Raw genomic sequence first — 16,928 nt, 5'->3', positions numbered from 1 at the left:
CCCCAAATTTCCTTTGTTTAGAACAGCAAAAGTTCACATTGGCATTTCTTTTGGAAACACAGATCTTTCAAAACTTCTTTGAATTCTTCTCTGTTTAATTTCACTCATCTCCCGGTGTCAAAGGTCATGTTCTTTTCAAGACATACTTCTGTGATTTGCTATATTTCTCTGCCTTTTTGCTCCATCTATCTCTCAGTCTTTCTCTCGCTCCCTCTCTCTATCAGTCTGTGCATGCTTTGAGCCCGTTTGGGAAACACAATTTCTGGTTCTCTTTTCCCTGTGCCTTTTTGTTCAGTTGAAAGAATTTGCTGGCACCATACTTTTAGTTGGGCTTTAGTCTGAAGCACCTTAATCCATTCCGTCTTCAATAGTAGGTTTTTTTTTTTTTTTTTTTTCCTGCACATGGCTGGGTTTTAATCACTCTAGGACCCAAGTTCTGTCATTTACAGGTTCAGACTGAGAAGCATTTTCCTCTTCCTCTGACAAATCCATAGAATTCTGCCTCCCTTTCATCCCTCCTTACAACCAATCAGTTATTTTCTGAGCTTGTATTTTTCTTGTACCTTAACAAGTGCAGTGAGCAGCAACACACCCACACTTGTAACATTGTGTTTGATGGCCCTTTCTAGAGTAGGGGTCAAACAAACTCTGGCCTGGGACCAAATCTGACCCACTGCCTATTTTTTCAAATAAAGTTTTATTGGAATATAGCCTGACCATTCATTTGCCTATGATCTATGACTGTGTTTAAGGTACAGCAGGCTGTGTTTAGTGTGACAGAGACCTTATAGCCAGTGAAGCCTAAAACATTTATGATCTGGCTCTTACAAAAGAAGCTCGCTGAGCCCTGCTGTAGACTTACAATTCTATTAGAGCATCTTTTGCCTTCCAGGACAGGAATATATTCTGACCAAATGTTGGACCGTTGCGTAGCTTGGGTTGCTACTTTTCAGTCTCTGATAATAGTTTCCTTGCTGCTTCTGCCACCTAGCAGCTATCAATGCTGTATGTTTTAGGTTTGGGGCAGCACTGTATTTCAGGTACCAATTTTTGTATCAGCAAAGATGTTATAGGTTGTGATGGGTTAATAAGCCTCCCACATCACGGGTTAATAAACCTCCCACACCAGAGGGTTACTTCTTGCATACACGTCCTGGCCAGTGTGGGCCAGGAGGGAGCTTCTGCTCATCTGGGCTGGGCTGTAGGTGTCCTCCTCATGACAGACGCTTCTGTAATCATTGTACCATGGAGAGAAAGTGCTGTGAGACCTCTCACTGGCATTTACATGCCTCTGCCCAGGAGAGAAACACTTCGCTTCTGTCCACATTATTTTGGCCAAAGCATGGCTACTTGGAACTTCAAAGGAGGTCAGAAAGTACACCCAGAAGGAACCCAGAAGAAGGAAATAGGGAATATTTTGGAAAGTCCCTGACCACCGCATCTTCTTTCTACTTTCTTTGGGTTTCATTCTTTTCCACATTTCTGAAGTGGGATCTTTAATTCACCAGTTTTCAGCTTCCTTTCTTATTATGGAGCTTGGCAGCAACAGGGAGCATTGAGATTAGCAGAGAGTCACTGGGTCAATCAGGACGTGCAGGGATGTGCACCCACCGAAGGGAGCCCTTTCAGGAAGGAATGTAGTGGGGAGCCTGGGCCGGCTGCTTTGGTCAGAGTGCTGCACGTGGAGCAGGGCAGAGCCGGGCAGGCTGGGCCCCTCCAGGCTTCTCCACACGTGTCTCATCCACATCTGACCCTGCACATCGCCCTTCCTGGGGCTGCTTGGCTTCCACCTCCCAACTCTTGTGCAGGCACCTGCGAGGGCCAGCTCTCACCTGGGAGCATTCCAGGAAGGGGATTCTGGTGGGGACTTGCTCCACTTTCCCCTCCCAATTCTGGCACAAATTCCTCTTCCGTTCAACTCTAACCAAGAGCCATGGAGGGAAAGGGGCTCTAAGAAATGTGACTCCCAGCAAAGCCAAATTGACAGTAGGACAATTCAGCTCAACTTGTAAGATGAACAGTTACCCTCTGAGCACCACTTTTACTGCACAACACAAGTTTGCTCTTGGGAAGACTTTCAAAATTTTTCACAATTATTTTGCGTTTTACGTTTAGATCTATGATCCATTTTGAGTTGATTTTTGTGAAAGGTGTAAAGTATGTATCTAGATTCATATTTTCGTGTGGGTATCTATTTAGTTGTTCTATCCTTTCTCCGTTTAATTGTCTTTGCGCCTTGGTCAACATCAGTTGACTACATTAATGTGGGTCTTTCCAGTCCGTTGATCTGTTTGTCTCTTCTGCATTACCACTCTGTCCTGATTACGGTTGCTTTGTACTAAGTCTTGAAATCAGGCAGTGTGGGTCCTCCAACTTTTTTCTTCTCCTTCAACATCGTGTTGGCTATCCTGGGGCTTTTGCCTCTTCGTTTAAACTTTAGAATTAGTGTGTTGATATCTAAAATTAACTTGCTGTGATTTCGATTGCCATTGCATTGAATCTATAGATTAATTTGGAAAGAACTGACATCTTGACAATACTGTCTTCCTATTTATGTACACGGAATATCTTCCTATTTATTTACATGGAATATTTATTGAGATCATCTTTGATTTATTTTATCATAGTTTTATAGAATATTTTTGTTAGAATTTTTATTTATTCCTTTCACACCTCATGGTAAAATGGAGTATGACTATGTATGTGGGAAAGAATGAAAAAATATATTTTCTATCACGTATCACACACACACAACACACACATATATATTATGTGACACATATACTTAAAAGCAAATGTGTATCATAGCTAAAGGCTGATTTCTTTTTGCCCAGTGACAACCCTTCAGATTAATTTGTGGTAATCAAATATATAATCATTTAGAATGGAAAATTGGCATCATTTCAATAAGGAATAGTCAGACTAGCATTGGTGGAAAGTATTCAGATATTCAGGAAAGAGGGAGTGATGGTCACCATGATAATAATCTCATTTATGGTGCATCAGTGATGTACTCAACCCCGCCAGCCATGCAGTGTCTGTAATTCTGTTCATGTGAGGGAACAGGGACTTAGGGAGGCCCCGTGCTCACTCCGAGTTACAGTTAGTGATGGAAATTGGTTTCTACCTTCAGTCTGTCGGACTTCAAAGCACTTCACTAAAATATCCTTTTTATAGAAAAGTATTTTACATTAGACTGTCCTTTACCATCTAAAAGAAGAACAGTACTGTTTGACAAAAAATGAAAAATACACGTGGAAAAGAATGAACATACAGATAATCTGTTGCTCCATGGAAAAGCCTCCAAGAAGCAAAGCAGTTGTCACATGATAAATAAAAACGATGGGTGTTTAGGAGGCTTGGCAATTAGAAGCGATCCCAAATTACCCCCAAACGCACTGAACAGGAAAGGATGAAATGGTCCAGGAGAGATAGGAGCCCATTATCATGATAGTAGGTAATACCATGCTCAAGGTCTCTTTTAAAGGCATTTTAGCCCATTTTATTTAGTTTGCATTGTATGGTAAATTTAAAAAGTCTTTTTAAAGATATGTCTTAAAGGCATTTTCACACATTTTAGTACTAATAAAAACATTTTAGTACATTTCATTTAGTTTACATAACATGGTAAATTTTTTTTTCCACGAAGGGAGGAGGGGTGAGGATATATAAACATATTTAATTTAGATTGACAATGTTTTCACTGTTTTTGTTCACTTTATTTTGAGCTACTCTATTTGTTTTATACTGAATTTTGAAAACTCAACTAGCTCCTAAGGAAGCAGCCATGGGGGAGCTGTAGTGGCTTCATTCATCTTCCTGTCCACTGGGGCCAGAATAAAGGACGGGGGAGGCCCGTGTAATTCAAGGTCTGAGGGCGTTCCGCTGTTTCATTTATTTATTAGCCTTAAGAAAAATGCATGATTCAGATGCGGGGTTAGGAAAGAATGTGGTTTATAAGCTTATACATTCTTAATGAATACTGTTCTGTTTTCTTTCCTTGACAACCTTATAAAAGATTCTGTTTAGTGGAGAAGTCCGTATTAAGGTGTTTGGAGTTAGACTTCAAAAGGCAAATGCAGAATAAATTGGTGGCTGTTCTCTTTCTGGAAGAGCCCAGATTCTTCAGTGGGCTCAGGTTCTGCAATGGTCAGGGCCACTGGCCTCATGAGCAGTGGCTGACCGTCTTAAGCCGTTGGCCATCTGGGAATCTGGTCCCCCCAACCGAGGCTGGGGACTCTGCTTGAAGCTGAGATTCCTTCTCCGGTGTGTGGGATGGACCAGGGAATGCCACGCATCTGGTGAGCAGGGGTGCCAGCCCCTCAGATCAGATTACGATGGAGAGACTTAGGGCCTTTGTCCGCCCCCTCCTCCCTAAAAGTATATTCACAATCGTAGTTTATGCTGGGTTAGCATGGAGATGTATGTAATCTTTGAGCTTAGAATCTTGGGTTTTTTGGTTGTTATTGTTCTGATTTTGAACGAAATTAAAACATTTCTGTGGGCCCGTAAAAATATTAGGGGACCCAGGCTCTGTGTCCTCTGTGCCCAGTGAAGAGGTCACCTGAGGCCCACACTAGTCACTTCTCAGTGATCAAGACGCTGATAGTTAAAAAAAAAAAAGAAAAAGTATGACATAGAGACTCCAATATTTAAAACCAAAACCCGTGTATCAAGTCTTATTACATAATGTACCCAGCTCAGTAAGGCATGGGGTCTTCAACTGATTACCGTTGGATCTTTTAAAAAGAGAAGCACAGGAAAAGCTCCTACAGGTAGAGTACTTTGTCCCCCTCTTCCTGGAAGGACTCACAATCACAGACTTTCTGTTCCTTTAGCTACTAATTTTCACTAGACAGTCACGCATATTTTCACACCATTTTCAGTCTTTCTGGAGAAATCAGAGCCAATAAAGTCACTGATTGTTTCTCCCTTACTGGGTTAATGAAGTAAGTGAAAAGCCACACCAGGAAAACAGCTGTCCTGGTTGTTTACTGGTTAGCTTTCTGTCCACAGCTCAGTTAACTTCATTTGGGAAGGTTTAAAATAAAATCGGTTTTCATGGCTCCATGTGTGTAGCAGTTGTGGTCTCAAATTTGATGTCTTCAGAAGACAGGCTGTCGGGTCCCTGTGTACCTTGGCCCATGGTGCCTACGTGCTGGGGAGCACTGGTGGTTACCTGACACCTTTTTGCAACGATTGGAACATGTGTGTGAGGGTAAGAGTACAATTAGGCACTTAATTGTGGCCAAAAATAGCAATGGCGGGAGATTATAAGCACATCCCTTTGGATCCTTCTGTTTCCTGGCTGTTGTGGAAACAGATTCCTTTGGCCCCTCAAGGACTGGCCGCACCTGGTCTAGTGGATCATCTCTGCACAAGCAGGGTGTGGAGCTCTGCTGCAGGGGTCTGCAGGAAAAGACTGCCCCCAGCTCCCTGGGCTGGAGCCCTGGCTCTCTCCCCATCAGCTCCACAACCCTGGCACCTTCTTTCCGTTCAGGGCCGTGCATTTCCTCAGCTGTAGAGCAGTGCAGGCACCAGCGCCCACCACCCCCATAGGGCTGTTGTGTTAAAGGGCTTAATGTACCTGAGTGTTTAGCACAAAATTATAGACATGAGTATTTGCTGTGATGGCCTTTTTTCCGGGTATCACTTGACGCAAATATTTGGGAGAGAGAGGAAGGGGAAATGAAGGCATGGAGGGTGGGCCTGGGTCCCTTTTCTTTCTGCTGGGTGTCAGCCTGGGCCCCATATGGTGGTTTCGCTGATCTGCTTTGCTTCCCGCTCTCCCTGTGGTTATGGCCTGATATCTGAAGGGGGCATGGGGGGGCATCTCCAGGGTGAAGTTAGAGATGCTCATGGCACGGAGTGAACCCTGTACCAACCAGAAAAGGTGAAGGCTTCCCCAGGCTCTGGTATTTGAAAGACCCACCCCGTACTTGCCAGATTGTACTGTAACTTTTAATATGCTAAAACCTCAGTGGAAGTTCTTAGGGACGCGGCCATATGGGTTTTTGATTGAAACTCCTTTGAGTATTTCACCAACTAAATATATTGGGTGAGGATTAAATATCTTAAACTGTGTTCCATCCCATAGCATGTGCTGTTCAGAGCAAGGTTCCAGCATAATGTTTGGAGAAGCTAAAGCCTAAATCCAGGCTTGGATAATCAAAGGAAGTATGATGTCTATTACATTGTGTGAAATTGTATAGAATTGTAATGGTGTGCCTTTTAGGGGGTGTGTGACTAGAAAGAGATAAATAGAAAATAAGTATTAGTGTGCAAATGTGGATTTTTAAAAAATGCATTAGTAAGAGGCCAATAATAAATGTCCATTTTCTTTTTGCTACTGGAGCCCAAGAGAGGTGGTGAAGGAAACTAGCAAACTGACACCTTCTTCTAAGTATTTCCCGCTCTCTCATCTTCTAGACCCTTTTCTATTAACCTATGTTCCTGTTAAAACATTAATTGCATAATTAACATAAAAGAAAAACTTCTCCCTTGAGAGCCTGAGATAGTTTTTAGGTTTTATTTAAATAAAACATTTCAAATCCATTTGGAGGCCTTAATTTCCTACAGTTGGGGTATTTCTGATCCTCTGGTGCAGGCAGTGAAGTTGGTTGTCTTATTTTATCCGTACCTTCTGTGTTCTTGCATTCACTTTTGAATGAAATCCATTTCTCCATTTACCAGGGAAAATTTGAATTTGATGGCATGGCTGTTTTGCATTATTTAAATATCCAATACTGGGTTATTTATATAGAAAAAATATGGTTATTTAATAAGAAGCTTAAATTTTCAAAAGTTCCAACTGTTTTACTTCTGAAATCACTTTTAAAACCTGATATATTTCGACACTGATTAACATTGATAACATTTTGATAACCAGTCATGGGTACCACGGGTTTTCTAAATTGTACCTTTGCAATATTTTTTTCTCTCCTTAGGAAGTTGAAGACCACGTGGCATTTTTAATAACAGTTCCAACTGCCCTGGCGATTTTCTTTGCTATCTTCATCCTCGTGTGCATCGAGTCCGTGTTTAAGAAGCTGCTCCGCCTTTTCTCTTTGGTGATATGGATTTGTCTCGTGGCCATGGGCTACTTGTTCATGTGTTTTGGAGGCACCGTCTCTCCCTGGGACCAGGTAAGGTGTTGAAATACTCTTTGTGTTTGTTTTTCTGTGCTTTGATCTGTAACATACCAAGTTCTGTCAACTTGGCCCTAAACTGTAAACAGGAGACCAATAGCTGAGAAGGAAGCCTTCTGAAACAGCTGTCTCAGGCATGTCCCCATAATGAAGTCACTCAGCACCCGTTTGAACTCCTCAGACCTGCTGGCCATTGGGGTGCTGCCTGGGCTCACCTGGTCACGTGTTTCTTCTGATGGCTAAGTCTGCGTTTACACCTCTCACCACTTGGTCTTGGTAGCTCCATTCTCCTCTAACCCCTGAGTTTCCCATTATTCTGGAATCCCTCTGGGACTGGAGCCTCACTTTGTGCCTCTAAGTCTTCAAAGACTGGTCATTGCCCTTGAACTCTTTCTCAGTGACTGGATCTCCCTTCTTACAGACAGATGGCTGTGATACTGACTTTGTATCAACGTGATAATGTCATAGCAATAGGGAGACCCATAGTTCTTCATGTTGAAACTGGGGAGGCTCTTGACTTAGAAAATGGCTATGTCTGGAGGATGTTAGATCTTTAGGAGAATGCAGTCTAATGGGCTTTTCCCCGTGTACTGCTGCCACAAGGCTGTAGCCTGCTGACTGCTTGGTCAAGTGCTGGGTCGTCCACAGATGTGGGCCGCAGATGGGAGTGTGCTAGTTACTAGCTTCAAGTTTGTGATGGAAGTCAAGGGGTTCTGTCACCCTCCAGGGAGAGATGAAACTGAGCACCAAGGGCTGTCCCTGAGTTGGTGGCGACTCAAGAGCCTGGGGTAGGAGAGGAACAGGAACCACAGATGGATAGAGGAGAGGTCATTAGGACATGAGGCCCAGGGAGGGTGAATTGCTGTGGAGGCCAACGGAGAAGAGAGATTCAAGATGGGAACACACAAAAGGGTTGACGTGCCTGAGCTGAGAGAGCGCTGGGTGAGCCCAAGGATGAGGTTTCCAGAGAATTCTGTCCCGTGACCTCAGCCAAACCATCATCCTCTTTGGGCCTCGGTTTCTTCTGCAAAGGAAGAGGCTGGACGAAGTGAACTCAGGTTGGTCCCTCTGGCTCTAAAGGATGCTGTGATGGTGAGCACAGGTGGAAACAGTGCCTTTCCTCTCCTGCAGCTCCCCGAAGAGGCCCCAGCGCTCAGGGAAGCTCCCCTGGCCGTCTCCTCATGCCCCCGTTCAAGCCTCTTGCAGGGCTGGGCACCCCCCCACCCCGTCTCCACGCTCCGGCCAGCTCCTTCCCCGCCTCTGCTCCCCTCTTTGTCCTTCACACGCCCTCACCCAGCTGCCATCGACGGCACGCGTGGCCCGAGGTCCCTCCGCCTTCACACCAGTGCACATGGACAGAAACAGAAAACCGGTTAAGAGCGTCATTTGCTTTCTGTGGCGTGGACCCAGTGGCCTCTCCTAGCACCAGTGCCACCTTGTTTTAACAAAATAGTTTTAGAAGAAGCCTTACTATCTGGAACGGCAGTTTCCTTTTGTTCAGAATTCTCTGAGCTTACTTTTCCATGTGAATTACGGAATCAGTTTGTCATGTTCAGTGAAAGCTCTACGTTACTTTCATTAACCTCATCGGGCCCCTGCCCAGAGCAGCCTCCCCAGATGTCCAGCTGACACCCCACCGGGCCACCCCCCATCTTCCTTGTTTTTCTGTAGCACTCGTGATGATCTACAGCACCTCAGAGCTCGTGACGTACCCCTCTCTTTGTTAATCAACTGTCTCCCCTGCAAGAATATAAACTCCTTCCAGGGTCCGGGGGTGGATTTGACCATCATCGGCTGTTGTGTCTTCGCACCTCTGAGCATCCTCTGCCAGTAGGAGCACCCAGAGCTGCTTGTGCAGTGCTTTCCTTAGTGGATGACTGTAGTTTTTCACTTTCAGATTTGTTGTTGTTGGATTTGTGTGTGCGTGTGTATCCACTTGTTCCGTTTTCACTTATCTGTTGGTTTTATAACGTACACTTTGGTTTTATTGCTGCTCTCTGCCCGCCTGTACGCGATCTCTCTAAGCATCTTAAACATACCTATCTCACAGTCATTTTACTTCCATTTTTCCCAGATTGATTCCCCAGGTGTTGAGTTGGTTGGCTCAGTTTCTTGGCATCAGCTTTGACGTTGTTGTTTCCGACTTTAAGTTGAGCTGGGGGTCTTCACCCCCCAATCCGTGATCCCGCCCTAACCCTGATGCCGCCGAGGCCCTGGGCAGAGAGAGCTCCTGCGTGGAGCCTCAGCCCCGTTGAGGTGGCAGGTGGCCTGGGCAGGCTTGTAGGAGCACAGCTGTGTGTGCCTGGTGCCCAGAAAACGCCACAGCCGGTCTCGGCGGTTGCGGCTATTTCTGGCCACTGTTTCTAAGCCGGGGGCTTGGCCAGGGTGCACGCCTCATGCTGGAGGGCTGCTCACACCTCTTGCCGGAAGAGGGGCACTTTGGGCCCTGTGCCTCCACTGGAACTTGAAATCCTGCCCAGAACTCCCGGCTACCCCTGCCCCTTCAGCAGGGGACTTGAAATGTAGTTATTCTGCCAGATTGACCCCAGGTTTACTCTCTGGCATCTTTTGGTATCAGCACCACAGATGCAGACCCCTCACTGAACACTGACCTCCCAGAAGTGTTAGAATAGGCTCAGTGCGCTTGAGGAAGTGAGCTCAAGGAATGGTTCCCACTAGAAGGTGTTTCCGTGAACAGTATTATTATGAGGGGATGCAGGAGACCACCTGCTGCACTGACGGGGACAGTCCACACAGGGCCCCTCACCGCTGACGCCAAGGGCAAGTTCAGGGGTCCCAAGGCCACCCTGAGGCTTAATCGCTTGCTAGAAGGACTCACAGAACTCACTGAAAGCTGTAATACTCCTGGTTATGGTCTCTTACAAAGAAAGAAGGCAGATTAGTGTCAGCCACGGGAAGTATTCAGGAGAACTGCCAGTTCTAAAGCCTCCATGGTTCCCTCCATGGGGAGTCACACGACAGCCCTGCCCTCCCGGCTACAACATGTAGCGCTGTGCATGGGGAATACCGCCTGCCTGCGAGGGTCAGCAGAGCCTTGTGTGTCCGGGGTTTTGACGGGGACTCCTCACGTGCTGCCTGCGTGGCTGACTGTCGGTCTCAGCTTCTCTGTAGACAGAGCTGACACTGCGTGGCCCTGAGCATCCTTCGTGAATCGCATTTGGACAGTCTGCTGGCCAAAGCCCCCAGGCAAACAGAGTCCTATCAGGTGGGGCATTCCTGGGGCCTGGAGCTCCCCTCCCAGGAGCCCAGGGCAAAGGCAGAGCTGTCTCTGGGTGAGGCTGGTTCTTCCCTGCGCAGGTGGGTCGAGTGTAGATCTCGGCCGTCAACAGCTCCAGTGCAGAACCCAGAATAGAAACAGCCGGTGCGGGCGTCGTCTGGACGGTGCCACCCCTGTTCTGGGTGCTTCCCTCACACAAACCCATCCAATACTCGCGTAGCTCCGTGGGGTGGGCGCCATCGTACCCAGGCTCCCCAAGGGCCCAGGCTTCCACACCACGGGTACCTTGCTCCCGGCCGGGCTGCAGGTGAGCAGGACAGGAGATTTGAACTTGGGGGTCTGATTCCAGAGGCCACTCTGATCCGTGATACCATGGTTCTCAAGAGGGAGCGATTTCACCCCCAGGGGACGTTCGTCCCTGTCTGGAAACGTCTTTGATTGTCACAGCCTGGTTGGGGGTCATCTAGTGAGTAGAAGCCATAGATGCTGCTCAACGTGCTACAGACACCCTACAATGCACAGGTCAGCAGCGTCACCAAGGATTATCCATCCTCAGATGTCTGGAGTGCTGAGTCTGAGAAACTCTGTATTTTAAGATGCTGCCCCTCAATGTTGTCTTTTAAATTTAGACCCAGTTCTCAGAGCCTCAGTAAGTGGAACTGTAGAGTTGCCAGGGCACGACTTAAGAGTGATGGTTCCGTTTTGATCAGGCAAAGATGAGTGATTTCACAGCGTGTATCTTGGAGAAAGTACCCTCAGGTGAAAGGGTGGCAGCTTTGAGATGGGTCACCTGTGTGGTTAGGAAGGGGTCACTGGGGAAATAAGGAAAACACGGAAGACGAAACTTCAGTGCCTTTGCCCTCACAGCCCTGACTGCGTGTGGAGGCCTCTCATCTTAATTCAGCTCAAGACGCCCCCAGCTTGGAGTCCCCTCCTACCCTGTGCTGCCAGCATCCCAACCCAGCTGACATTTGTTCCACACAGCTGCCTCCTGGACAAAAAGTATTTAAAAATGATATTTTGTTGATGGTTCCAAACATTCAGAGGGAAGCCGGGTGATAAATTGCAGAGTCTGGGTCTCCAGCTGTTACGGTGGCAGCGTCTGCATTTTGCAGGGAAATTCTCTGCCTGCTTCTGGCTCCGGCTGACTTGCTGAAATGCCCGCCCTGTGCTGTGACGAGCTCCCCATTGATCAACGGTAGAGGGGCTGTTGATGCACCTTATCTTCTTTTTCTGAATGTTTGAAAATACTTGAACGATTTTGAACTCAGCAGAGGAGGATTCAAGGTGTCTGTTTCCTCTGTTCTGTTAGGTAAAGGAAATGGGATAATTTTTATTTTTTTAAGACACCAGCGGCACTGTGTCTGGGGCCCATAGTCCCCTCTTCTGCACGTGCCCGGGCCACCACACGACATGACAGTGCTTCCTGTCTGAGGGCCTCTGGAACGCAGGGCCTTCCTGATAGGTAAGTCCTGTTGAAAGAGGCTTAATGGAGGTTGACAAATAGTGTCTCCCAGCTCTGGAGCCCGACATCTGAAATCAAGATGTGGGCAGGGCCACGCTCCCCCTGAAGGCTCCAGGGCAGGACCCTTCCCTGCATCTTCCAGCCTCGTGTGGCTGCCGGTAACCTTGTGTTCCGTGGATTGTAGACACACCTCTGCAACGTCCGTCATCACGTGGCACTTTTCTCCCTGTGTCTCTTCGCTTCTTATAAGGACACCCATCAGACTGGACTTAGGGAACCCCAGTGATTTCTTCTTAACTTGACCATGTTTGCAAAGGCCCTGATTTTAAATAAGGTCACATCACAGGTACTGGGAGTTAGGATTTGAACACATCTTTGTGCGGGGGGGACACTATTCACCTCATGACAGATGTTATTTCACGGGAAGACAGTGTTGCCTAAGAGGATGCTGTCCTGTTTCAGGAAGCCAGTCCCATCTCAGGGCCTCTGTGATTCTGATATTTCCTTCCCCCTCTTAGATATCTGACAGCTGCTCTTGATGTCGACCTTCACTTAAACCACAAATCCACTTGGGGATTAAATGTATGCTGTGGAGGTTTTTGACCCATTTTCAAACCAGTGTCTGGGAATTAGAAACATTCTTGTGTGTGAATAGCCTGCTGAAATCAACAGAACAGAAGGAGAAAATAACCTGGTGATTGATCCCATTGCCTTGTGAACAAGCAGAGCATCATAAACGAACGTTTGCACATTAGGTTGGTTTACTCTGCCAGTCCGAATAATGAAGGTGCTTCTTTGGGGTTTCTACCTGAGTGACATGATGACACTTTTCTTGCCTGATACATTTCTGTAATGTCTTTGGTTCACTTAGTGCAGCCTAAACATTTAGGTGATGTTTTAATTTATGACTTTCTATCAAGACAAATCCATTCCGTCTCAGCTGAAAACCCCTGACTTAGGTCCTTCCCTCTGAGATGAGAAGACGTTGAGAAGGTGGCAGGGCAGGAAGGCAGTCGCCTACGATGGCTGATGTTAGCCTGTAGCCACTGGGTTGGCCAAGTGAGGACCAGAGAGTGAGTTGTATTTGCATTTGATTCCAGAGTTCTGCTTCCCTTGTATTAAGAGCCCACCGACTAGAGTTAAATAAAAACTTCCATGTCTGACAACCCCATTTCCGCCTTGGCAGGGAGACCAGGCTGCAGTTACTGTATAGATCTGTTAAATTACCAATGTGAAAGGCTAACATTTTGCTCCAGGAAGAAGAGACTTTCTGTGCCCTATTACCTGAAAGGATGCCAGACATTCACCACGTACCTGTGTGTTTTCCTACAAAAATAGGACGTCAGTGTTCAAACATCTTTTTTTTAATTGAAAATGGGTGAGAATGAAAGAAAAGCAAGGCCTCTCATAGGTTTTGAAATGGCACAGAGTCAGTTTTCAAGTGCAGTCACTTGGAGAGCTGTTAAAGAATGTATTTACCCCTGGAAGAACCTAGTAGCCTATGAATGAGAGGAGAAATCCAGCCTGTTCCTAAGTATCCAAGAAAGCCATCTCTGTGTGCTTTTGTGTGCCAAGGTTGATTTCTTAGGGGACATTTTGGACTTAATATGAAGAAGAACGTATCTGAGAAAAGTTAAAAGTAATATAAAAATTATTTCATTTAACAACAAAGGTGTAGGGGTTTTTTAACCCCCCCCTTTTTTTAATAATGGCAAGGAATGTACTGATGAAATGTGAATTTTAAGGAAGTGAAGCACAGCTGGACACAGCCCCAAGTGAAGTTATTTTGAGATCCCCACATATTTCTGGCTGTTGAGCTCGGAGGTGGCATTGCTGTATTCTCTCTACTGTTCCTTCCCAGCTGGAGTGTTGTGAAAACCACACAGGCTGTGCAGTGGACTGGGGATTTATCACCACCCTCACTGGGGCTTCCCAGCCCTGACCTTGCTTGAAGAGACAAGTCTGCTGTTGTTTCTGGAACAATCTCCATGTTTCCTCTTCTTTTCTCTCCTCCCGTGCTTTTCTTTAGAGGAGCATGAGCCCTGGTACTTAACATTGGCATCTTCATTAAACTGTTATCTGGCAATGGAAGGGATGCTGCTGTTCTCACCTCTGAGCTTTTGCGGTCCTCCCTCCACCCCATGCCCACATCAACATACATTTTAAAGGCTGGGTGGCCGCGGCCATGGCTCACGGGCCCAGCCTCTCCGCGGCATGTGGGATCTTCCCGGACTGGGGCACGAACCCGTGTCCCCTGCATCGGCAGGCGGACCCTCAACCACTGTGCCATCAGGGAAGCCCTTGGAGGCATTTTTGTTTGCTGCTCTGTTCCCAGTGTGCAGCACAGTGTCACATACATGGGGATCACAACGCAAATACTTGAGGAACTAATTGAACGAGTGCACGCATGACATATCTGTCTGCTCGTTCCCTCATCCTGTAAGGAGAGAAGACACTTCCGCGGTCCTGGTTCTTCCCTGCTCCAGGCACCGTTCAATTACTTTACATACATGCCTTCCTGATCTGTACAACCCTGCGACGTCACTACTATTATTATGTGCAATTTGAAGATGAGAAAACTGAAACCCAGAGAGGTTAAGCAACTTTCCCAAAGTCACACAATTAGGAAGAGAGCCGGAATTTGAACATGACATTCTGGCACTCTGCGTGATCATCACACCCCATCTTCCTCTGCGCCTCGTCATTGGTGACTGTGGGGTGTTTCCTGTGGTGCCTCAGCAAATGACAGATTATTATGTGATGAGGACGGGGGCACCCTGGAGAATTCTGTATTGTTCTGTTACATGTTATTTGGAAAAACTTCATGGGGTGGGAGCTGTTGCTTCAGAGATGCCAAAAAATTGATCGCATCACTGTTCTGAATTGCTAGTGATATTCCCAGTTGGAGGTATTTTCATTCATCAGACGAGTCAGTAAGAGAAACGGGACATTTCGGCCCAAGGAAAAAATGTCTGTGTGTCCATATTAGTCAGCATAATTGTTTGGAAGTCAATGACTGCTTTCATACTGAAATGAACATAACTCCCTTATTAACAGATTCCCTGTAATTACACTTCTTTCTGCTGGTTTTCTCATCTGGGTCTGTCTTAGCATCTGTGTGTGCACCAGTAATCAGTCCCTTTCTTCCCTGTAGGAAAAACCCCTCAGGCTCAAAGGACCATTTGCTGGGATACTGGCTCTTCCAGTAAGGCACTCGTGTCCTAGGGGGTGGCCACCATCATAAGGAAGCTGGTCCTGTGTGTGCAGCAGTCAGGGCCTCTGGGGAAGTCAGTGTGTGGTCAGAAGAAGGAATCATGACCGTAGTCTGGAGTTTGTAGTGTTTTCCTGAAAGAGCTGGAACTTTACAAGGGAGGAAAAATGTTCTGTAGGCTTCCAAAACATCTGTTACTGACTCTGTTTAAATGGAGACATTTTTGATGGTGATTATCTTAGGGCTTCCTGCATCATGTCCCTTGTATTTGCCAAATGATTTTATAAAACGCTGCTTGTCATAGAATTCCAGCTACTTTGGCCTTGAATCTTGGATGCTGTTGTTATATCCAAAGAAACATACTTACGAGAACTGGTGAATAATATAACCTGTGATTGTCCTGTTTGGACTGTGTGTGTGAGTGCAGGGGAGCTGCTGACGTGAAGGGGAGTGAATTCTAGACTCCAGGCTGGAGCAGCAAGTTCTCGGGAAAAAAATACATCCCGAGTTTAAATTATTTCCTATTAAGAGTTGCTAAGCAACGCCTCACTTAGCTTCCCCAGTATTTGGTATTTCAGATTTCCTTTTCTCAGCAGCCACTAACATCATCCTCGCCCAGCAATTTCACAGAGTTGAAAACCCAGAAACTAGAGTTTGGAAAGGCAAAGATGCTGAAATTCTCGAGACAGAAAACCTAGGAAGAGAGAGGAGAGAACTAGAGAGAGAGAGGGAGCTCCGGAGGTTTGTAGAAAGTACCTTGAGTTTCCGCCTGAGCACCAATTCACACACACAGGGGAGAAACCTACCACAGGCCCGAGGAAGGACCTCTGGGAAAGAGCAGAATGGATTAGTTCCTGGCACAAGGTCTGGAGAGCAAGGACCAGTGAAAAAGAGTTCCTAATGCAAAGGGAATCAGTTCATCAAGAAGACCTAACAGTTCCAAATCGTTATACGCCTAATAAGAGAGATGCAAAATAGATGATGCAAAAACCCATATCTAACTCAGAGATTGAAACACCCTATCTCAAAAGCAGGTGGGACAATAAGAAAGAAAATCAATAAGGATATAGGAGATTCACAAAGTGTTACTAAACAAATTGATCTAATTGATGTTTATAGAACTCTCCAGCCAGCAATGCAGAATATGTGTTCTTTTAAACACACGTGGAACATTTACCAAGAGGGACCATATTCTTTCATTGTTTTTTTTTTTTTTTAATATCTGTTTTGGAGTATAATTGCTTTACAAAGTTGTGTTAGTTTCTGTTGTACAACAAAGTGAATCAGCCAAATGCATATATATATATCCCTCTCCCCTCCCACCTACCCTATCCCACCCCTCTACGTGGGCACAAAGCATCGAGCTGATCTCCCTGTGCTATGCAGCAGCTTCCCACTAGCCATCCATTTTACATTTGGTAGTGTATATATCAGTGCTACTCTCTCACTTCGTCCCAGCTTCCCCTTCCCCCTCCCCGTGTCCTCAAGTCCATTCTCTACGTCTGCGTCTTTATTCCTGTCCTGCCCCTAGGTTCTTCAGAACCATTTTCTTTTTTTTTTTTTAGATTCCATATATATGTGTTAGCATACGGTATTTGTTTTTCTCTTTCTGACTTACTTCACTCTGCATGACAGACTCTAGGTCCATCCACTTCATTACAAATAACTCACTTTCGTTCCTTTTTATGGCTGAGTAATATTCCATTGTATATATGTGCCACATCTTCTTTATCCATTCATCTGTTGATGGACATTTAGGTTGGGTCCATGTCCTGGCTATTGTAAATAGAACTGCAATGAACATTGTGGTACATGACTCTTTTTGAATTATGGTTTTCTCAAGGAGATTGCTGGGTCATATGGTAG

The 16,928-nt window shown here is 45.9% G+C and overlaps 1 protein-coding gene across 1 annotated transcript in view; it reads left to right on the top strand.

Moving 5' to 3' along the window:
* Positions 1 to 16,928, top strand: part of ADCY2 (adenylate cyclase 2) — a 433,799-nt gene that overhangs the window by 12,498 nt on the left and 404,373 nt on the right. Inside the window, exon 2 of the mRNA XM_004274498.4 lies at positions 6,948 to 7,145. Coding sequence (XP_004274546.1) covers positions 6,948 to 7,145 — 198 coding nt within the window. The remainder of the gene's footprint in view (positions 1 to 6,947; positions 7,146 to 16,928) is intronic.

The sequence above is a fragment of the Orcinus orca genome, chromosome 3, assembly GCF_937001465.1.
Source record: "Orcinus orca chromosome 3, mOrcOrc1.1, whole genome shotgun sequence".
NCBI lineage: Eukaryota > Metazoa > Chordata > Mammalia > Artiodactyla > Delphinidae > Orcinus > Orcinus orca.
Note: the sequence above shows the minus strand (reverse complement) of the source record. Positions and strands in the feature narration are given on the sequence as shown.